Below are 24,681 nucleotides of genomic sequence, written 5' to 3'. Positions count from 1 at the left end.
GAATGTGTGCTCTACAAGGCGGCAGAATGGTGACAATACCCAAATCTGTGTACGCAAGACGATTGGTCAAAATAATGACGAGCCTTCAAACACGCCTCTTGATCTTGTGTCACACACAGAGACGCAGCAGGAGGGGTACAGAAGGCAGATGTACATTTTAACATGAGATCATGTTGCGCTGCTGCGCCCCTACTTCACCACGCTGTCTGTGTGGGTGCACCATTTCAGTTTGTCCGTGATGTGTACGGCGAGGATTTTAAAACTCTCCACCCTCTCCACTACTGTCCCGTCAATGTAGATGGGGTGCTGCACCCTCTTCCATCAAATGGAAGTCTCCGCGATAAGGTAACGCAACGAGCCGCTTGTGGATTTGACAGCTGTAAACAGTAGCAACCCGTCATCCAGGGCAACTGTTTTGAGCCCCACATTGTGAGAATGCCGCCGAAGGAGATGGCTGACGTTTTACAATCCCGTAACAAATTGTGCTAAAGTGTACGTTTTTTCACGTTGTTTTGTACATAATGTTTCTGCCACTGTGTCTTATGACCGAAAAGAGCTTCTAGATATCAGGACAGCGATTACTCACCCCATACTGGAGGAATATTTTTTCTTCAACGAGTCGGACGGGAAGGATTTACTTCAGATGCCCGGGAAGGCCCTCATCCCCAGGAGAAAGAGATGGAGGTATCGTGGACAAAGATCCGGGTGCCTTGTTAGGATCCGTCGCCGAGAGGGTAATCTACCTTTACCATCAGTCCTATTAGCCAATGTACAATCAATCTATAATAAAATAGACGAGCTACGATCACGTATATCCTACCAATGGAGATGACTGTGGACTACAGGAAAAGGAGGACCGAGCACGCCCCCATTCTCATCGACGGGGCTGCAGTGGAGCTGGTTGAGAACTTCAAGTTCCTTGGTGTCCACATCACCAACAAACTATCATGGTCCAAACACACTAAGACAGTCGTGAAGAGAGCTCCACAAAGCCTATTCCCCCTCAGTAGACTGAAAAGAGTTGGCATGAATCATCAGATCCTCAAAAGGTTCTACAGCTGCACCATCGAGAGCATCCTGAATGGTTGCATCACTGCGTGGTACGGAATCTGTTCGGCCTCCGACCGCAAGGCACTACAGAGGGTAGTGCGTACGGCCCAGTATATCACTGGGGCCAAGCTTCCTGCCATCCAGGACCTCTATACCAGGCGGTGTCAGAGGAAGGCCCAAAAATTGTCAAAGACCCCAGCCACCCTAGTCATAGACTGTTCTCTCTGCTACTGCACGGCAAGCGGTACCGGAGCGCCAAGTCTAGGTATAAAAGGCTTCTTAACAGATTCTACCCCCAAGCCATAAGACTCCTGACTAGCCAATCAAAGGGCAACCCAGACCCCTCTTTACGCTGCTGCTACTCTGTTTATTATCTATGCATGGTCACTTTAACTCTATCTAGATGTACATATCACCTCAATTACCTCGACTAACCGGTACCCCCTGTATATAGCCTCGCTATTGTTATTTTACTGCTGCTGTTTAATTATCTGTTTCTCTTATTTTCAATTTTTGTTACTTAACATGTTTTTCTTCTTAAAAGTAAGCATTTCCCTGTAAGGTCTACACCTGCTATATTTGACGCATGTGACAAATAAAATTGGATTCGATTTTTTGCTCTAAAAAATTAGGGGGTTGCCTGTATTGCATGTTATTTTGGCATTGATACGTGTCACATATTAGTTTGCAAACAATGTAAAAATGGTATTTAAAAAAACATTGAGTTAATAAAGCCTCCATACAAACATGGTCTCTTTTTTGCTTAAGGCAGCTCCAAAATGCAGGTGTTTCAGCCTAGCTCAGTGCTTTCTGTGGTGGTGGGGCAGACAGCGGAAAATACGGAGAGTACGGGTTGGTAATGTTGTCTAGTTGCGCTGTAATTGGACTCAGTTTTCTGTCAATCATGGGGACACTACGTCTCGGCCAAATCTAAAGGTAGAGCTTGAAAATTCAAGCCCCTTGGGTGCTGACATTTGATTTACATTAGAAAATGTGTCATTGTGGTCATTGGCCACAGATAAAAATGACGTCAAATCACGTTCTATCTACCGTAGCTTTGTATGGACTGATCATGTCAACATCATACTTTCAAAATCTTAGCTAACAGTCGTCATCATGAGTAAAGTTGACAATCTACTGGCTAATCCTTGCTAATCCTTGTCATTTGAAGAGAAATTCTAGATGAAACATATCGGTGCTCATCGGCCATTGGACATGAACATGGGTTGAGGGAAGCTGGATGAGAGAATGCCAAGAGTGTGGAAAGATGTCATCAAGACAAAGGGTGGCTACTTTGAAGAATGTAACATATATTTTGATTTGTTTAACACTTTTTTTGGTTACTACATGACTCCATTTTTGTTATTTCATAGTTTTGATGTCTTCACTATTATTCGACATTGTAGAAAACAGTAAAAATAAAGAAAAACCCTGGAATGAGTAGGTGTGTCAACTTTTGACTAGTACTGTAGTTTATTAAATAACACACATTTTAGTGCCAATATTAAGCAAATGGCAGAATTTTGAGGTGGTCCACAACATCTGAAAACTGCTCCCTGTGAGACTGTAATTTCTAAAACCTTTTTGTCTTGTCCCCTAACCCATTTCATAGGTGGCCATACAACAGTTGCAACAAATAAATTAAAATGCAAAGTCACAATTCCAACACAAACCATTTCTTCTGAATTTTGCCATTCACGTTTTAGACGATAATACCTTGAAACCAGAACTATTAGTCTGAGAACAATGAGTATGTTTACATGCACACTAATAATTCGATATCAAACTGATTTATGACAGTAGACAGATTATACAATAGTCATGTAACCACCTTACTCTGCTTATCTTAATCGGTGTAAGGTCAAAATAAAAGTAAGCATATGCCGATAAAAAACAAAAAAAGGTTTTCTGAGCAATCTTTCCATTTATTAGGACATGTAAACACCTTAAACGGCGTTCCAGCGGTGTGTTTGATATGCACATTTTCTAACACCAGCCAAGCGAGCCTCCCTCTTCAGCACAAGTGAAGTGAGTTCGGAGCTACTGAATGTATGCGTAGTAGAAGTAGTTTTCAAATACACACTTTAAATGTCCAAACTCAGAATCAAATATTCTTACTAGAACATTTATTTTGATTGCCGATTTTCGGCATTGATCAGAGTGCCATCAGGTAGCCTGATTTCATATGTGTCCATGTAAACAGGATTATTAGAGAAATCGTTCCTCTTGCAAAGCATGTAAACGTTTTAATTGAACTATTATATTAATCTGACTATCCACAATAATCGCATTATTGTGTGCATGTAAAGCCACACTCAATGAGAGCAACTCTTTTTCACACCCTGCATTAACTCATTTCTTAGATGACTAGAATAAAATACAGTAGTCTGGTAAATGTATTGTATGAAATTAAAGTACAACATTGTAGTACCGCATCAATACGCACACAGTGTTGTGTCTTGATGGGCAAACAAGCACACTGGTCCACGAGTCTTTCTCTCAGAGTCTTTTCCTTTTTTCCATTGATTTTGTCATTCAGGTCCTGATGTTCTCTATTGGTTCTTCAAACGACCAATGAGGCTTTATTTTTACCTCCCTGTGAACAAGAAGCATAACAACACACAATAAGATGATTTTATATTAATTGTGAACCTTATTGTCATCATTGTCATGATCAGTAATAGCCAAAACAATATGAATTATTATTGTCATCGTCAACATCCTCATCCTGATCAACTGTACGAAAAGCAATGGTTGAAACTAGGTTCTTCATAATAGGGAGAACCTTAGAATGGGAGTTTTCCCCAATATTATATAAAAAAAATCTCTGCTTTTTGCCCCCAAAAATATTAGACAAATCAGGGGACATTTCAATGTGAACCAGCAGAGGGAAAAGGGGAAGGAGAGATTTTGTCTTTTTGACATGCTCAACAGACATCAGAGATAACTGCTGAAAAACAGCCATTTTACTGCTATAGACACCAAAAATGACAGGCAATTTAGAAAAACTGTGAATTAAACTAGAAGATAATGATTGCCTATTTGGGTTCTTCTCAACTTGAATAAAGACAAGTAAAACACAGCAATTTCTTATGGAGCCAAATTCCTAGCCTGGTACCAGATCTGTTTGTGCTCTTGCAAGACAGACCATAGGAGTCGGCAAGGCAACACAAACATATCTGGGACCAGGCTAATCCCTGCATTCTATAGACTAATAATATTAAGTCAATCGGGTTGTGGATCTACAGCATAGGTGGTCATTCTTATCCGCAGTGAGCCTGTGTCGGTGCAGGCCATAACAAACCCGATTTTTAAAATTCTTGACAGAAGACTATGATTTGCTATCAGGTGTCTTACTGCTTGGTAGGGATGGGTTGTTGGTGAAAGAACAGATCTTTTTAGTGAACCTCAGGAACCGAATTGCATCTGTAAAAAGAGCCGCTCATTTGGCTCTCTGAGTAAAGACTTGCTAAAGTGCCACATTTAAGTATTTTTACATGTCCCTTCCATGCACCCGCTGTAACTTCTAGGAAGATTTTAACCCACTTAACCCCAAAATGTCAAGTTTTCACCATTATTGTGAAGCCCTAGTTGTTTTGTTGCTTTTACAAAGTCATTTCTGTAGATTATTATTTATTTCATGTGATTTTAATTTACGTTTGTTCCTCATTTTAAAGTCAACCCTGTTATGTGAACTGAACTCTCATTTTAATATTTTTTTTCTAAAGAAATAGACATCATAGTGTAAAAGCAGGTGAGCTGCTTCTATTCTTTTTGGACATTTTTCTGGTGTTTTGTGGTGGAAAACTGAGCGGGTCGAGCATAACACGTTAACCATAGATACCGTAGACAGGCTAGACATTTTTTTTTATAGCTTGCATTCAATTGCCCCTCCCTGTAAGCTTCCATTCCCCCATCAGACAGGGATATATGGCTGATTTTAAAATGAAATCGTCAAAGCTGTAGTAAACGTTTTTATTTCACCTCTTGAGATGGAAACATTTTATATTAAGTTGAACATGTGCTCTTTATGACAGAATGTAAAAAAAAAAGTGAAATGTACATGTATTTAAATCTGCACCAAGTTTAATCTTCTCAAAAGGCACTGAATTGGTGGAAGGATCCTACTATTGCTTTATGAGCTCCAGACAATGATTATCTGGAGGTAAGTTGTAAAAACATCCCCTGAAGATGCTGATTCCTGAGTCACTGCAGGAACAATAGGTCGTCAGGGAAAAAGCCTCATTCTGGTCCACGCTCAATTTTTGCAATGTTACATTTTTTTGCTATGAAATGTGCTATTTTTCATTTTTTTCATCCAAATAGACATCTCGTTTAGGTGAGCGGAGCCAAAAGATCTGGAATGCCCGTCGCTACCGCTTGGCTGGAACAAAAGCCCTACACCCACTGGCCCTTACACTGACACTTATAATAAACACTTCTAATTAACTCGTTTAAATTGAACCAAACATGTCACCTGAGTGATAAACTGACCTCTCTCAATTGTCAATGTCTGATAAGTGGTTTTCTATCTGAAAAGAAGAAAAGAACAACACAGTAAGCAGTGATACTGTTTTAACCATTCAGGATTAGACTCACCCATTGTATAACAACACACAGTGGTTTACTCATAATGCTGCTTAGGTATCATCCACATAAGGCTCTGGGCAAAAGTAGTGCACTACATAGGAAATAGGGTGTCATTTGACCCCATTTAAGCCTTCAGATGTACGATGACAGACTAACCTCTAACTTGACATTTTTTTTATTTATTATGTAGTTCTGTTCTTGAGCTGTTCTTGTCTAATGATGTTCTGTATTCTGTCGTTCTGTATTATGTTTCATGTTTTGTGTGGAACCCCAGGAAGAGTAGCTGCTGCTTTTGCAACAGCTAATGGGGGGGATCCTAATAAAATAACAAAAATACCCCTTGGCCTCCTCACCATATCGTTAGTGCCTTCATCGTCAAAGACATCCTCGTTGGCTTCGTCTGTCATCTCTCCCGCCTCCACGTCTCCGGGGGGGTCCGCGGTCTTGGCACGGAGACACTTATACACTCCTCCCTGTTTCCTCTGGGCTGCTGGGGGAAGGGGGGGATGAGAGAGAGAGGATGAGGTCAGGTTAGAGGTTAGTCTGACACTCACACAACAGGACACACACAGTCTGAACACTCTTACCTGCCTCTGTGCGATGCTGTCTCTCAATCCTCTCCAGACGCCCCAGTAGAGAGTCGATCTTGGTCTTAATCTGGGACAGCTCCTGTTTGATGGTTACCAACTGGTCGGTCTTTACTGGGAATATACAAAAACAGAGACAAATTATGTTTCTTGAAAAGAATATGCTTCTTAACTATGACTTCACCAAAACAGTTCTGTCAAAGAGTAGGAGACAGAGCAGTGCAGAAGGGGGAGAGAGATAGGGGTGAGAACGGAGGGAGAGGGGAGGATAGAGATATGGGTGAGAACGGAGGGAGAGGGGAGGACAGAGAAAGGAGAGGGGGAGGACAGAGGAGCCGAAGACAGAGAGAGGGGAGGATAGAGGGAGAAAGAGTAGGACAGAGACAGGCAGAGTGACTAGAGTATTAGACATACACATAGGTCCTGCAGCTGAAGACCCAGAAGTGAGAGGTAGAGGCGAGGACGGAGGAAGAGGTCTGGAAGAAGAAAAGGAGTCAGAGCAGGTCCTGACCGGCAAGGAAGATTTGATTCGCCGCAGGGACGGGACCACGACACGAGATCGTTTGGCAGGTATCGGCGATCGGATGGGGGGCTCCACCACGCGTCCATGATACTCAAATAACCTGGGGAGACGAGGCAAAAGTTTTAAGAAGTAGTTAAATAGGTAAAGCGGAGTACATTGTTTTCCAAAGAAAATACTAGAATAGAACAGAGCAGAATGATTTGCATACCTGCTGTAGAAATCCTCTCTGTAATAGTCGTAGTCAAACTCATAGCCACTGTAAAGACAGAAATAGAGATGTACATACAATAAGCCACTGACAAAACAAAAGGGATGTTGATCAGTCCCTGGTATGGTTGGGTGACACTGATTTTGACCCTACTCAAGGGCTAGTATTAATGAAAGTGGGTTTTAGTGAAAGTGGTTTTATAAATGTAAGTGGGTTTTTAGTGTAAGTGGTTTATTAATGTAAGTGGTTTTAATGAAAGTGGTTCTTCCAAGAAGGAAGTTGCCATAGCTTGTCACTCTCTGGCACAAAAAAAAAGGTTTGAGAAACGCTCCTTTAGCCAACTCTATTTATAGAGTAGTACAAAGTGTTTCTATGGTTGTGTCCTGCTCACAGAATGACAATCTATTTCTATGGTCATGCTTATGACCCTGACCTGTAGAGAGAGGAGAGGGGCCTCTTGGAGCCCACCACCTTTGGCCTGTAGGGTCTCGGTTCTCCTGCCATGTTGATGTCTGGAACATAAACACAGCAGCTTCAGGATCACTGTCTGAACACACAGACCACACACACTTTAAGAATCCATGGCCAAATGTCAGCTAATAACTTTAACTTCTCACTCTATTCTTAATGTGCACCAGTCTGGCTGTAGACCTTCGACATAAATCCGTTTCAGCAGCTGCGCTTGTTTTAGATGATGTGTTAAATTGCTTAGATGATAAAAAACTCATTGTGCTGCCCTATTTACGGATCTTTCCAAGGTCTTTCACACTGTTACACACTCTCATTCAAAGGTTGACTGAAATCAGGCTTATTGCAAGTGGTCAGACAGGACAGACACAATGTGTGATTTTTTTGATGGTGTCAAGTCTAAGACCTGTAGCTAGCTAGGTAAACAATTAACCATAATCCCAACTCATGACTTTACTACCCTGCATGAATCTGCAGGTAGCTAACCAACCAGGTTCAATGTTAGTTAACATTAGGCTATAACTAGCATAGCAAATGGTTCTGAGATGTGAATAATATTACTATACTACACAGATCATACAGCTAGCTGACCTAACAGCAGTCAAGCACCCAAACTAACTGGCTAACGTTGGCTAGCTTGCTAGCTACTTCCAGACAAATGAGAGAACAGCTCACTGACCATTTTACTCGCCCTATTGAAATGGATACTTGCATAGTGGATTATTTTGTTACGACGTGTAGCTAGCTAGCTAAACAATGAACCATTATCACAATTTATGACGTTTCTACCCTGCATGAATCTGCAGGTAGCTAACCAACTAGATTCAATGTTAGCTAACCAACCAGCTATAACTAGCAAAGCAAATGGCTCTGAGATATGAATAATGAGCTAGCTAACAGTACACTTTAACTTGAAATGAAAAAGTCAAAATTAGAAACGTGTAATATCTGAAAATGTAGCAAGCTAGACTATCTTTTCTGTATACGTGGAATGGACGCTTCTCCCTGTCATGGATGCCATGGTTGACCTTAGTTTGAAGATGTAATCCAGGGACAGGTGTTTTCTCCATCTCCTTAGCTATCATACTTTAATTCCACTGATTTCAAAACTCGGTCCTCCAGAAAGTGGAGAGCAGCACTTATGCAGTAGCAATATACAGTGGCAAGAAAAAGTATGTGAACCCATTGGAATTACTTGGATTTCTGCATAAATTGGTAATACAATTCTATCTGATCTTCATCTAAGTCACAACAATAGACAAACACAGTCTGCTTAAACTAATAACACACAAACAATTATGTTTCCATGTCTTTATTGAACACACCGTGTAAACATTCACAGTGCAGGGTGGGAAAAGTATGTGAACTCTTGGATTTAATAACTGGTAGACCCTCCTTTGGCGGCAATAACCTCAACCAAACTTTTTCTGTAGTTGCGGATCAGACCTGCACAACGGTCAGGAGGAATATTGAACCATTCATCTTTACAAAACTGTTTCAGTTCAGCAATATTCTTGGGATGTCTGGTGTGAACCGCTCTTTTGAAGTCAAGCCACAGCATCTCAATCGGGTTGAGGCCAGGAATCTAACTGGGCCACTCCAGAAGGCGTATTTTATTTTCTGTTGAAGCCATTCTGTTGATTTACTTCTATGTTTTGGGTCGTTGTCCTGTTGCATCGCCAAACTTCTGTTGAGCTTCAATTGGCGGACAGATAGCCGTACATTCTCCGTCAAAATGTCATAATAAACTTGGGAATTCATTTTTCCATCGATGATACAAGCAAAGCAGCCCCAAACCATGATGCTCTCTCCACCATACTTTACAGTTGGGATTTGACCTGTGAACATCGATTTCCATCCCCAAGCTGCAAAATGAGAGGTGGGTGTCTATGGTTTCCTATGACAGGGAAGCATACTGCAGATTTAGGCTCCAGAGTGGTTGAATGAGGACAGAGGAGTTAAGCTTTTACACAGGGGCATTGTCATGCATAGTAACACATTGGCCAGTGTTGAGGTGGTAATGGAGATGAGGTTTTGATGTTGGTGTGCTTGTGCCTTTTTTATGTTCCTTCCAAACAACTCAACTGTAGTTTCATCTGTCCACAGAATATTTAGCCAGTAGCGCTGTGGAACATCCAGGTGCTCTTTTGCAAACTTCAGGCGTGCTGTAATGTTTGTTTTTGGACAGCAGTGGCTTCTTCCATGGTGTCCTCCCCATGAACACCATTTTGGTTTAGTGTTTTACGTATCGTAGCCTCGTCAACATAGTTGTTAGCATGTTCCAGAGATTTAGCTGACAATCTGGGATTCTTCTTCACCCGATATGAGCATTCTGTGCTGTGCTCTTGCAGTCATCTTTGCAGGACGGCCACTCCCAGGGAGAGTAGCAACAGTGCTGAACTTTCTCCATTTATATACAATTTGTCTTACCGTGGACTGATGAAAATCAAGGCTTTTAGAGATACATTTGTAACCCTTTCCAGCTTTATGCAAGTCAACAATTAATCTTAGGTCTTCTGAGATCTCTTTGGTTTCGAGCCATGGTTCACATCAGGTAATGCTTCTTGTGAATAGCAAATTGTGAGTTTTGTAGCAAATTGGAGATGTTGTTTAGAGCTGCCCTGCCCTATAAAAAAAACATCTCATTGATTGGACTCCAGGTTAGCTGACTCCTGACTCCGTTATCTTTTGGAGAAGTCATTAGCCGAGGACAGGTATTCCCAAACTGGGGTACGGAAAATAGAAATGTGATTCACATTTTCAAACAGTCAATTTATATTTTCCAACGGGGCTATTCATATGGGTGAGTTTTTTTTTCTTTCTATAAATATCAGAGTTTTTGGATTAACAAGGATTTAATGTTTAAAAAACACTGATGAACTAGTTAAAAAGCTCAGAATTAAAGCGGGCTTCTTTTTTAGAAATAGATCTTGCCTCTCCCGAAACAGCAGCAAGCAGATTGTACAGTCAACTTCCCTGCCAGTTCTTGACTATGGTGACTCAATTTACTAGAATGCAGCAGCCATTTCTCCTAAACCTTTGGATGCCGTCTACCACAGCGCCCTTCGCTTTATCACTAGGTGACAGTTTTAATACTCATCACTGCGTCCTGTATCAAAAGGTTGGCTGGTCCTCATTTAAAGTCCCATAGATCTCTTGATTTCTCCCTTTTTGTTTACAAAGCCCGACTACACACTCTTCACGACTTACCTAACTTCCTTACTGAAGTATAAAGACATGAGCTACCAAAACCAGTTCACAGGGTTAGTTAACTTCCTCGCGTCTCCACTGAATAAGGTAATACCGCAATTAAGTTATAATGCGCCTCACTGCTGGAACAATTTGCAGAACTCATTACAATTGGATGATCTGGTGCCTCTCTGGCAGTTTAGGGTGTTGATTGAAGACCTAGCAGCTGAGGAATGTAACTGTTCTGTATCGATTGCTGTTTTGTTGTACATTGTATTGGTTGTCGTATTGTTGTGATCAGGGCACCCTTTTGGAATGACACCCTGGTCTCAATGGGTTTTTCCCTGAATAAATACAGAGTAGTACAACAGATAAGGAAACATCTGCACACACACACACTGACAGCACTGACTCACAGCTCATCCCCTGTCCCATTCAGTGGCAGAACACTGGTCGGGGAGTGAGATGATATCAGTGTTGGAGCATCTGTCTGTCTGCTCAATACTATGAGCCCTGAGGGTCTCTCAAGGTAATAGGACAGACAGGCACAAGCACGCACACACACACACACACACACACACACACACACACACACACACACACACACACACACACAGCTACATCACAGAGACAGCTACAGTAGATCACACAGTGCCTTTCTTACATTCATACTCTGTGAGGGTCTTGATGAACAACTCATCCATAACATAAAAGACACTCTCCGCTGGACTCCTGCTGAGGTCACTAATGATAGAGTGGCACTCAACAGAGTACGTTCTCCCCTGGACTCCTGTTGAGGTCACTAATGATAGTGGCACTCAACAGAGTACGCTCTCCCCTGGAATCCTGCTGAGGTCACTAATGATAAGAGTGGGACTCTTAAGTGAACACTGTGCCGTTCATCCAGGGAACACACAGTACTGTGATTGATGTCAGTCATTATACTAATCATATAATTGTGTGCTTTGGGGTTGTGTAAGAGAGTGTGTGCATATGGTGAGAGACAGAGTGTGTGTGTGAGAGAGTACATGTGGGTGTGTTGTGTGTGTGTGTGTGCGCAAGACAAGGTACACACACATGAATAATGTGTTGCTAAGCAATGGCCACGACTTAAGAACCTGCATATAAATACAATTTGAACTCTGACCTTTTACAATGTTCTATTTTGGCTAAAAGGATATCAAAGGACATCTGAAGTGCCAAACCATCCCCATTTAGCAGAATGTACAGCATTAGCATTGCTACATCAGCTTGTACTCTCTTCAAACCATTCTTATCCCTGTCCACAGGCCTTAATGGAGGGAACAGCCTGTGTTTTAGAGACCATCAAAGCTGCTGCTAAGAGCTCTCACAGTCACTTGGTCTATGCCTCCCTTTTAGGAAACTACAGTATGGTAACTCTATTGGACTCGCTACGTGCTCTTGCCTACGTACAATAAAGTATAGTTGAGTGAGTGAACAGCAGATTGTGTTCATGATAGAGTTTTTTTTAAAGTTTTGATGTGCCTTGAATTTGAATGAGTGTAAGAGACCTCTCATGTCGTTGGTAACAGATACCATCAGATAACTGCTTTTAAAGTCTGGATGTCTGGGAGAGCCAGGTATGAGTTATCTTTGTTTAAGGGCATGGCTGATATCTATGCTTCAGTATATGGCTTTATCATGCAGGAGACTGGCAAAACGGAGCTTCTTTTTTTTGTGATCAAATGTTTTTATTGTTTTACTATTTGATATTCTACAAGTGTATCTATCGGCGCTCCCTACCAGTCTATTCTCCATATAGCTAATAGGGATGAGCAAACTTGTTTTTCCACAGACAAACTTGGCACAGGGGTTCGGCACCTCATACCTGCCAGAAAGAGCCTCTCCTACACTCTTAGAAAAAAAGGGTTCCGAAAGGGTTCTTCAACACTCCCCGTAGAAGAACACTTTTTGGTTCCAGGTACAAACCTTTTTTATTTCCAGGTAGAACCCTGTGTGGAAAGGGTTCTACTTAGAACCGAATGGGTTCTACCTGGAACCAACAAGGTTCTCCAATGAAGACCGCGAAGATCCATTTTAGTTTCTAAAAAGCACTTTTTCCCCCTAAGAGTGTATAGCCCCCCTGATGCTGAGCAAAGACAGGCTGTGATTTAATCCGAGGCGCGTTGTAGAGCATTGCACTAGATAGCCAACGATGCGCATTTTACCCGATGTTTGCGGAGATCGCATTCCCAATAAACGCTGTGCATGCCGGCTGAAGTGTAAATCACCTTTAAAGGTCAAATGCTATGTGTTTGTCGATAACATGCATTGGATTGAATAGATAAAATAACTTTGACTTCAAGCTAAGGCTTCTTTTCCTAGTATCCATACTAAATTAATGCTCGTCTATGGATTTAGTGACCTATAGATACCAGGTCAAAAGGCCGCTGGCTTTGCACAATATAACTATAGAGTCAACACTGTAACTGCAATCCGATCGCCCTTTTTCGACAATGCACCATTAAAAGGTCATCTCCGATTGAGCTGACATATGCATCGTTTACTATGAATGCGGTCTTCGCGAACGCAGGAATATTGCCTTTTAAAGCCGCATTGTCGACAGCGCTATACAGATTGAATCCCTGCCTTAGGCTGCCCACTACCTTGGCATTTTAAAGCATATTATGTAATTTCAACTCCAAAAAACACTAAACTTCAAAAATAATCCGCTCAATAGAACTCTCTATATACTATAACTGCAATTAGGCTTCCAAGGCATATGATGACATTCCAAAACACTCCTTACATCAGTGTTTCACAAACTAGGGGTCGCGACTCCACATGGGAAATTCAGATAAAATAAATATGTCGGTAACCTCCGGTAGCCGCTAGATGTGGTTGTAATAAACAGAGTGGTTTCTGTTTTCTTCCTACAAAATGTGGCTCGGTTTAAAGTTACAAAATATTATGACCTGATCACTGAAAGATAAGACTCTCAGGAACTCATGCATGTCTTCTGTTTCCCTCTACAATGCCCACAAGGACTCATTAGAACAGAGTGGACAAGACCAGGCACTAAATCAGACTGGGGGGAAAATATCATCGATGTTATTATTTTCTACACAGAAACTCATACAACATTATTGCCTGATGAGCTTCTGAACTTCCCAATACCTTTCTGATGCATAATTCCTTCAGATGGAAATACTGTCAGACTGATTTGTAACAGACTGTCATAGTCCCAATTAAAAAAAGTAAACATTAGCCGTTGATTACATCATTTTCTTTTACATGGATATCAAAATGGGATTACGGGTCAGAAAGGTTTGGGAACCCCTGCCTTACGTACATACACAATCCTTGTTATCATCTCAATTGCTATTACTGTTGACTTGCCTGTTGTCTCCACTTCAGTTCTCTTTGGAATCAACTGCCTGAGGTAGTCACTTTAATGATGTAACCGAGTGACTGGGGCATGATGTAACTGAGTGACGATGTAACTGAGTGACTGGGGCAATACTCTGTCTGTCCACTTAGAGGAGGTCCATCCCTTTCACACTAGCCTTTAATGTGTTTTTCTGAGGTGTTTTTCTGAGGACTTTCTCATGGAGGAAGCAGGGAGCCAATCAATAAGTAATACGGTGAAGGTTTATGAGAGAGAGAGAGATGGAAGTCTGGGTTTTATTTTATTCTGCTCCTCTTCTTCCACCTGTTGCATCTGTCTCACCCTCATACACAACACACACATCTGTCTCACCCTCATACACAACACACGCATCTGTCTCACCCTCATACACAACACACACATCTGTCTCACCCTCATACACAACACACACATCTGTCTCANCATCTGTCTCACCCTCATACACAACACACACATCTGTCTCACCCTCATACACAACACACACATCTGTCTCATCCTCATACACAACACACACATCTGTCTCACCCTCATACACAACACACACATCTGTCTCACCCTCATACACAACACACACATCTTCATAGTGATTTGCTGTAGGGTTGATTGGTAAAAAAAAAAATATATATATATATATATATATATATATAGAAGCCGAATGTGAGAAGCACAATGTGCAAATAATACTGTACATAATGTAATACTGTAAATACAATAATGATGTAATTAATACATCTTTACATAGAAACATGAATAACTACTCACATCTTTACATAGAAACATGAATAACTGCTCACATCTTTACATAGAAACATGAATAAATACTCACATCTTTACATAGAAACATGAATAAATACTCACATCTTTACATAGAAACATGAATAACTACTCACATCTTTACATAGAAACATGAATAACTACTCACATCTTTACATAGAAACATGAATAACTACTCACATCTTTGATTGCGGCGTCTGCCCTTATTATACATTGCCATCACGAACTGGAAACGGTTTCATGCAAGTAGAGATGCTCTATTCTAGTCGGAGTCCCAGAAATGAACTGCAGACAGTACTAGGCAGGACTCACAGTGCCTCCCTGGACTGTACCATGGCACAGCCGATCGGGGGGGGGGGGGGAGACTACAGCATCTCACACACACACACAGTCTGAGTGGATTAATCAATGGACACATGACAATCAATATACACAATGTAATATGGGGGAAAATGCACCAAATTATTTTGTAATCTTCAACATACGGTAGAAATGCTACCAAAAATAATTTACTGAAACTTGTTACGGATGATGGAGTCAACCAAGTTATATTTTGAAAGAGAAAGCAAGGTACTTTAATGAAAATGTTTTCATTTCAGTCTCCATCTCCACTAATCAAAGTTAATTGTAAGGATTTTTTTAATATTAATAATGTAAAATTAACAGCTGTACAGAAAGACTCATGTGAAGGCCAAATTACAGAGGAGGAACTTCCTGATGCAATTAAAGCCTAAAGTCTGGGAAAACTCCAGGGCTGGATGGCCTACCAGTTGAGGTATACCAATCCTTTTGTGATGTACTCAGAGGACCGTTATTAGCATGTTTTAACCACTCCTGTACAAATGGTAGATAATCAGATACTCGACAAGAAGTTCTGATTGTATTATTACTGAAACAGAACCCAAGTGGTAAATATAAAGATCCAGTCCATTAAAAAAATTGGAGGCCCCTTACACTTCAGTGTTGTAATGCAAAAATTCTAGCAAATTGCATAGCACACAGAATTAAAAAGGTATTGTCGTATATTATTCATCCTAATAAGACTGCTGTTTTACATGGACGATACATTGAGGATTATATAAGACAAGAACTGGAAACAATAGAACACTATGACAAATCTGGGAAACCAGGCCTTAAATTCATAGCTGACTTTAAAAAGGCTTTTGATAAAGTATGACTTGAATTGACATATAATATTTACATTTTGGAGAATCTCTTATACAATGGGTTAAAGTTATGTATAGTAACCCTAGGTGTAAAATAGTAAATAATGGCTACTTCTCAGCCCAACTAACCGGTGCCTGTATAGAGCCTCGCTACTCTTATAGCCAAGCTACTGTTATTTTTCACTGTCTTTTTACTGTTGTTTTTATTTCTTTAGTTACCTATTGTTCACCTAATACCTTTTAGAAATTGCACTGTTGGTTAGTAAGCATTTCACTGTAAGGTCTACACCTGTTGTATTTGGCGCACGTGACTAATAAACATTGATTTGATTTGAAAGTATTAAACAAGGTTGTTCACTATCGGCATATCTATTAATTATGGCCAATAAAATCAGATATAACAATAATATCAAGGGGCTGGAAATCCAGGGCATAAAAACAAAGGTGATGATTTAATGTTTTCTTTTAAATCCATAATTTGGATCCCTCCACAGCCTCATAGAGGATCTAGATACTTTTTCTAACCTCTCTGGATTTCAACCAAATTATGATAAATGTACTGTATTACGTATTTGATCACAAGAAAATACAACCTTTACATAACCGTATAGTTTACCATTAAAATGGTCTGACGGTGAAGTGGACATACTCTGTGTTAATATCCCAAAACAAAGAAATTATCTCACTACAATACAATTTAATAGCAAGTTAGCAAAAATAGATAAGATCTTGCATGGAAAGGAAAATACCTGTCTATTTGTGGAAAAATCACCATGATTTAACTCTTTAGTCATATCCCAGTTTACCTATTTGCTTATGGCCTTGCCTACACCTAGCAACTTGTTTTATTCAATTATATGAGCATTTTTCCATTTTATTTGGAATGGCAAGCCAGACAAAGTTAAACGGGCCTATTTATATAATGAATATGAATGTGGAAGGCAGCAATGATTAAATATTAAAGCATTAGATCTCTCACTAAAGGCTTCAGTCATACAAAAGTTATACTTAAATCCAAACTGGTTCTCTAGCAGATTAGTAAGAATGTCTCACCCCATGTTCAAGAATGGCCTTTTTCCCTTTATTCAGATTACAACCTCTCACTTTCGGTTATTTGAAAATGAAATAATGTCCAAAATATCGCTTAAAAAAAAACAAGCCATAGAAAGTTGGTTGCAATTTCTGTTTAATCTACCAGAAAAGACCGAACAAATATTATGGTTAGACTCAAATATACGAATTGTTAAAAAACACATTTTTGAAGATTATTTTTTTAACCAGTATAATCTTTGTAAATAATATCATAAATAGGATTGGTGGAGATATGTCATACATGCAGCTAACAAAAATATAAACAAAAGATTAAACAGCAAAGCTGTCATCGAGGCAAAGGGTATTCTCTGCATCAGAGGTAATTCCAGGTGACTACCTCATGAAGCTGGTTGAGAGAATGCCAAGAGTGTGCAAAGCTGTTGTCAAGGCAAAGGGTGGCTACTTTGAAGAATATCAAATATAAAATATATTTTGATTTGTTTAACACTTTTTTGGTTACCACATGATTCCATATGTGTTATTTCATAGTTTTGACGTCTTCACTATTATTCTACAATGTAGAAAATAGTAAAAATAAAGAAAAACCATAGAATGAGTAGGTGTATCCAAACTTTTGACTGGTACTGTGTGTATGTGGACGTCCCTTCAAATTAGTGGATGGATTCTGGTATTTCAGCCAGACCCGTTGCTGATAGTGTATGAAATCTCCAAAGATAAACATTGGCAGTAGAATGGCCTTACTGAAGAGCTCAGTGACTTTCAACATGGCACCGTCATAGGTCACCTCCTCAAATTTCTTCCCTGCTAGAGCTGCAAGTGCTGTTATTGTGAAGTGGAAACGTTTAGGAGCAACAATGGCTCAGCCGCGAAGTGGTAGGCCACACAAGCTCACAGAATGGGACTGCCGAGTGCTGATGCATGTACCACGTAAAGATTGTCTGTCCTCAGTTGCAACACTCACTACCGAGTTACAAACTGCCTCTGGAAGCAACGTCACCACAAGAAACGTTCGTCGGGAGCTTCATGAAATGGGTTTCCATGGCCGCACACAAGTCTAAGATCACCATGCGCAATGCCAAACATCGGCTGGAGTGGTGTAAAACTCGCCACCATTGGACTCTGGAGCAGTGGAAACGCGTTCTCTGGAGTGATTAATCACGCTTCACCATCTGGCAGTCCGACGGACGAATCTGGGTTTGGCAGATGCCAGGAGAATGCTACCTGCCCGAATGCATAGTGCCAACTGTAAAGTTTGGTGGAGGAAGAAAAATTGTCTGGGGTTGTTTTTCATTGTCCGGGCTTGGCCCCTTAGTTCCAGTGAAGGGAAATCTTAACGCTACAGCATACAATGACATTCTAGACGATTCTGTGTTTCCAACTTTGTGGCAACAGTTTGGGGAAGGCCCTTTCCTGTTTCAGGATCACAATGCCCTCGTGCACACAGCGAGGTCCATACAGAAATGGTTTGTTGAGATTGGTGTGGAAGAACTTGACTGGCTTGCACAGAGCCCCTGACCTCAACCCCATCGAACACCTTTGGGATGAATTCAAATGGCAACTTTGAGCCAAGCCTGATCGCCCAAAATCAGTGCCCGACCTCACTAAGTCCCTGCAGCAATGTTCCATCATCTAGTGGAAAGCCTTCCTAGATGAGTGGAGGCTGTTACAGCAGCAAAGGGGGACCAACTCCATGTTTAATGCCTTTGATTTTGGAATGAGATGTTCGACAAGCAGGTGTCCACATACTTTTGGTAATGTAATGTATATATTTACAAAGAATATATATGGTTGATTGCAAATTATGCAGACAATTACAATCTATCTGCAATATCAAAGCTGATCTATCTATCCTCCCAAAAAACAAACAAAACATAAATAAAAATAACAGTAGTCCTCTAAAACACACATGAATAGGGTCAGTCTGTACCTAAACACTACTACATCTTATTGAGAAAGCTGATAGCAGCATGCATGAAGGAGAGTTGTGACCTGCGCTCTGTAGAGAAGAAAAATAAATGAATCAAACAAGGGATGCTGGGAGTCCCTCAGAATGGATTGTGCCTTGCGAATGACTCATCTGATACAAGTGAAAGGTTTGTACCAATGATCCTGCTACCTAGTTTCACAATGTTACCCAGCCTGTTCTTAATCTTTAGGTTTAGATTACTGAACCAGCAGATCATGTTGAACGTTAAAATGGACTCAATGAATGATCTGTAGAAAATTGTCTTATTCACTCTGAGACTGCAGAGATTCCTCAGGAAGTACAAGCACCAATTTCCCTTTGCACACATTGCATCCACATTGACTTCAAATTAGTTTGCTGTCAAGGAAAGTGCTAAAATATTTGTACTGATCAATGGTCTCCACTGGCTCCCCATTGATCAGAGTCCTCATTCAGTGAGCTCCAATAGCCATATGCTTGGTAGAAGTCAATAGCCATATGCTTGGTAGAAGTCAATAGCCATATGCTCGGTAGAAGTCAATAGCCATATGCTCGGTAGAAGTCAATAGCCATATGCTTGGTAGAAGTCAATAGCCATATGCTTGGTTTTCTTAACATTCAGTTCCAAGTAGGAGTGGCCACACCATCCAACAAAGGTCTTCAAATAGAAGGTCACATGTCTGTAGTTATCTAGAGCTCTCAAGACCCAGTTTCAGACCAAGATTAGACTTCTTGAAACCGGCTATACCCAAACCACACCTCCGGAGACTCATTGTACCCAGTGTATTGAGACCATCTTTTGAATGACTGTCAAATGTTGCAAACGATTCAAATCCATGCTCATTTCACCATCACACAGGAAGAACAATGAAGCCGGGTGAAAATAGAGGCCTCTGTCTCTCCTGGATGACATCTTTATCGTCTGACCTTTTCTTCCACACAAGAAAAGAGGCTCATCATTACTAACTTGTCTCTTTCAATAGCCCACTGACTTTACACCAGTCAATTTGTATTCTCTTGAAGTAGTATAACTTTTCAGTTAGACTGTCCTGGCATTCATGTAGCATTGAACAAAAAATAAATTCCCCCCTAGACCGAGACATTTCTAATCTTTCTCTATACAATTTAAAGCTGCAATATGTCACTTTTTTGGCCGACCCAACCAAATTCCCATAGCAATGTGACTTATAGATCTGTAATTATCATGGAAAGCAAGTCTAAGAAGCAGAAGATCTGTTCTATATGTGTGATTTCTATGCTTCCCGTTTTTAAGTTTTGTTTTTGAATCTTTTACTTTTGGTTTTGTACACCAGCTGAAAATACAATATTTTTTGTTATGGAAAATATGTTTCACAATGGTTTAGATGCTAGAATGATTCTTATACACTATACTTGCTTGTTTTGACAAATAAACGGAAATTAGGCAAACTATCAGAATTTTTGCAACCAGGAAATGTTGGAGTGATTTCTGCATAGTGCATCTTTTAAGAGAGGATAACTATAAATATTATCAGATGAATTATAATACTAATACAGAAGATTGGCGAAACCACTATATTCACAACATGAGATTCTGTTTAGTTACAGTTAAAGATGGTCCCCAATGGGGGAAATAGCTGTCTGCCCCATCCATGGCCGTTGCTATTGTTTTGTTGAAGAGTTGGAGGTGAGGCGCGTCGCACAACGTGATAAAATAATTTGCAGTATATATTCTGCTGTTCTATCGTGAGGGCAGTGATGTCCGAGGGGAAAAACTGTTAGTTGTTTGCAGAAAAGTATTTGTTGTTGTAATATCGCAAACGGGCGTGGTAGTTCAACCAATTTAAGGATTCCCGCTTTAAAGTACAAATATCTGATATCACGATGTGTTCTCAGGAAAGATAACGTGAAGCTGTTGAATCTTAATAAGATGTGCTTCACAACTGAGACAAGTGCTGTAGTAGCCTCCATAACTACTCCGCTACCACCACCTAGTGTTCACATTAGGAAAGTGCAGTCCACTCACGTAAATAGTAACTGTAGCCTGGTTTCAGACCTGTTTGTGCTGTATAACTTATATTGCAAGACAGCACAAAAATATCTGGGACCAGGCTAGTATAACTGTATTACTACTGCTAAAATCAGTAATATTACAAATCAATCACCCATGTCAGAGTGGACTGACATGTAGAGATAGATAATACATTATCCTCCAATTGATTTGAAACTACTTGTTTAAATTACAATTCAAGAAAATGTATATTATCCAGAATAAGAACGATCAACTTGATCATACGGATGCAGAGAACTATTTAAGTAACATTTTCATGGATACATATGCAAGGGTTGGAAGAATATGTATACGATTATGATATTTTCTCTAGTCTGGTTCAAGATAACACAATGCTATAAATTACTGCCAAACCTGCATAAGTCACTGGAAATATACAAACCTCAATCAGGACAATACACTTGAAATGCATACTAACCTACACCCAAACAAAACACAATAATCAATGCACAGTCCTGTACTGTAGTTATAATAACAGAAACAACAGAGCTCTCCTCTCCTGTCAGAATGGCACACGGTAAGCAGAAAACCTCTGGGTTTCAGAAATAAATGACTAAAACCAAAGACCATCTTACCTCATACTCCAATCAGACCAGGGTTCAAATAGTAGGTTTTCTTTTAACACTGGAAGTGAGTTGTTTTGATTAAATAGGAATTTAGAATTCAAATATCTCTGCCATTTTAAAAGGCATGCCGCCCTCTGTCCTTGACTTTTCCTAAATAAGTATATTTAACATATTTAATTACGTATATTTAACAAACATATGTTGTAAGAATTTTGATATCACAAACCGAATGTGTCATAAGCAGTTTTAAGAGGACATCATTTTTGCCAGAAAGTCATTGTTTGAAATCCTCCTAGACCTACAGAGTCACATGCAGGTAAGATGTTGTTCTTTCTATATACACTGCTCAAAAAAATAAAGGGAACACTTAAACAACACAATGTAACTCCAAGTCAATCACACTTCTGTGAAATCAAACCGTCCACTTAGGAAGCAACACTGATTGACAATAAATTTCACATGCTGTTGTGCAAATGGAATAGACAAAAGGTGGAAATTATAGGCAATTAGCAAGACACCCCCAATAAAGGAGTGGTTCTGCAGGTGGTGACCACAGACCACTTCTCAGTTCCTATGCTTCCTGGCTGATGTTTTGGTCACTTTTGAATGCTGGCTGGCGGTGCTTTCACTCTAGTGGTAGCATGAGACGGAGTCTACAACCTGAGTCTACAACCTACAGCCTGACTGCCATTAGGTACCGAGATGAGATCCTCAGACCCCTTGTGAGACCATATGCTGACACATGCACATTTGTGGCCTGCTGGAGGTCATTTTGCAGGGCTCTGGCAGTGCTCCTCCTTGCACAAAGGCGGAGGTAGCGGTCCTGCTGCTGGGTTGTTGCCCTCCTACGGCCTCCTCCACGTCTCCTGATGTACTGGCCTGTCTCCTGGTAGCGCCTCCATGCTRTGGACACTACGCTGACAGACACAGCAAACCTTCCTGCCACAGCTCGCATTGATGTGCCATCCTGGATGAGCTGCACTACCTGAGCCACTTGTGTGGGTTGTAGACTCCGACTCGAATTAGACTCGAATTTTAGACTCGACTAGAATGTTTGAGTCAAAATGACTGCTCATTGGCTCAAAGGGGATTCCCTCGAGGCACAGGTGTTAAAAAACTTTACTTCCACTTTATTGAGCATGTCTTGTGCAATGGAACGAATGGAATAGTCCAAAAAGTATACTGAACGAAAATATAAAGGCAACATGCAACAATTTTAAAGATTTTACTGAGTTACAGTTCATAGAAGGAAATCAGTCAACTGAAATAAATAAATTAGGCCCTAATCTATGGATTTCACATGACTGGGCAGGGGCGCAGCCATGGGTGGGCCTGGGAGGGCATAGACCCACCCACTTGGGCGCCAGGCCCAGCCAATCAGAATGATTTTTTCTCCACAAAGGGGCTTTATTACAGACAGAAATGTGCAGACCAGCTGGCTGGAGAGTTTACGGACATATTCAATCTATTTCTATCCTAGTCTGCTGTCCCCACTTACTTCAAGATATCCACCATTGTTCCTGTACCCAAGAAAGCAAAGGTAGTTGAACTAAATGACTATCGCCCCGTAACACTTCTGTCATCATGAAGTGCTTTGAGAGACGAGTCAAGGATCATATCACCTTTACCTTACCTGAAACCCTAGACCCACTTCACTTTGCTTACCGCCCCAATAGATCCACATACGATGCACTCGCCATCGCACTGCGCACTGCCCTATCCCATCTGGACAAGAGGAATACCTACGTCAGAATGCTGTTCATTGACTATAGCTCAGGCTTCAACACCATAGTACTCTCTAAGCTCATCATTAAGCTCAGGCCCTGGGTCTGTACCCAACAAAATGAAGGAGCTGATCATGGACTTCAGGAAACAGCAGAGGGAGCACGCCCTTATCCACATCGACGGGGACCGCAGTAGAGAAGGTGGAAAGCGTCAAGTTCCTTGACGTACACATCACTGACGATCTGAAATGGTCCACACAGACAGTGTGGTCCACACAAGAAGGCACAACAGTGCCTCTTCAACCTCAGGAGGCTGAAGAAATTCGGTTTGGCCCCTAAGACCCTCAGGAACTTTTACAGATGCACAATTGAGAGCATCCTGTCGGGCTGTATCACCGCCTGGTACGGCAACTGCACCTTCCCGCAACGGCAGAGCTCTCCAGAGGGTGGTACAGTCTGCCCAACGCATCACAGGGGGCACACTATCTGGGGTCGGTAGATATCTTTATCTGGATCAAAATACTCTCAGTTCCTGTTAGCTCCCCCAGTATGATTGAATGTGTATATTATTTGCATATGCCACTTAAAGTCATTGTGATGGAAATGGAGCCCTGGCTGGTGAAATTAACCTGAGTGAATGAATAGAAAGCCTGAGCCCCGTCTCTCATATGGCTATTAAATTCACTCAAGCATTCAAGCCTCTCCTCACCTGCTGGCCAAACCCACAGCAGTATCATGATCACGAACATAAGCACACAGACACACAAACACGCACACACACACCTTTTGTAATCTGGGAAAATGTCATTCTCTGCATCTGCTATTTATTCTGCAGCTTTGCTCTTTTTTAACCCTGTCTACTTCTATACGTGTGTGTGTGTGTGTGTGTGTTGTGTGTGTGTGTGTGTGTGGTGTGTGTGTGTGTGTTGTGGTGTGTGTGTGTGTGTGGTGTGTGTGTGTGTGTGTGTGTGGTGGTGTGTGTGTGTGTGTTGTAGATGAGGAGGAGACAGATGTGAGAGGTGGAAGAAAATAGGGTAGTGTAGAAAACCCCTCTCTCTGGTCCTGGGAGTTAGAGACAGACTCTCTTGGGAGTTAGAGACAGGCCCTCTCTCTGGAGTTAGAGACAGGCCTCTCTCTGGGAGTTAGAGACAGGCCCTCTCTCTGGGAGTTAGAGACAGACCCTTCTCTGGGAGTTAGAGACAGGCCTCTCTCTGGAGTTAGTGTTTGATTTGTGAGCTTAAACTTGGTGGGCAGGCTTTTGTTAAACATGGTAAAAAGTAGGCCCTATAGACTAATGAATACGCAATTTGACTTCATCAAAACAATGTTTTTGTTGCATTTCAGTCTGGAACCTGCCTAGGTTTAGGGAAGGGGGGTGTAAACTAATCTACATGGCACAC

The 24,681-nt window shown here is 41.0% G+C and overlaps 1 protein-coding gene across 4 annotated transcripts in view; it reads right to left on the bottom strand.

The window, feature by feature from the left end:
* Positions 1–3,229: 3,229 nt before the first annotated feature.
* The window catches only part of LOC111979464 (RNA-binding Raly-like protein), a 34,052-nt gene continuing 12,600 nt past the window's right edge, over positions 3,230–24,681 (bottom strand). The window contains exons 2-8 of one of the 4 annotated variants that reach the window (XM_024010028.2): positions 7,392–7,470; positions 6,959–7,006; positions 6,642–6,850; positions 6,228–6,341; positions 5,994–6,130; positions 5,528–5,582; positions 3,230–3,646 (exon numbers count right to left, since the gene is read on the bottom strand). In XM_024010028.2, coding sequence (XP_023865796.1) covers positions 5,550–5,582; positions 5,994–6,130; positions 6,228–6,341; positions 6,642–6,850; positions 6,959–7,006; positions 7,392–7,470 — 620 coding nt within the window. In that variant the 3' untranslated portion in view covers positions 3,230–3,646; positions 5,528–5,549. The remainder of the gene's footprint in view (positions 3,647–5,527; positions 5,583–5,993; positions 6,131–6,227; positions 6,342–6,641; positions 6,851–6,958; positions 7,007–7,391; positions 7,471–24,681) is intronic. The other 3 variants (XM_024010027.2, XM_024010030.2, XM_024010029.2) reach the window with 3 other exon arrangements.

Source organism: Salvelinus sp. IW2-2015, linkage group LG19 (assembly GCF_002910315.2).
Source record: "Salvelinus sp. IW2-2015 linkage group LG19, ASM291031v2, whole genome shotgun sequence".
Classification (NCBI taxonomy): domain Eukaryota; kingdom Metazoa; phylum Chordata; class Actinopteri; order Salmoniformes; family Salmonidae; genus Salvelinus; species Salvelinus sp. IW2-2015.
Note: the sequence above shows the minus strand (reverse complement) of the source record. Positions and strands in the feature narration are given on the sequence as shown.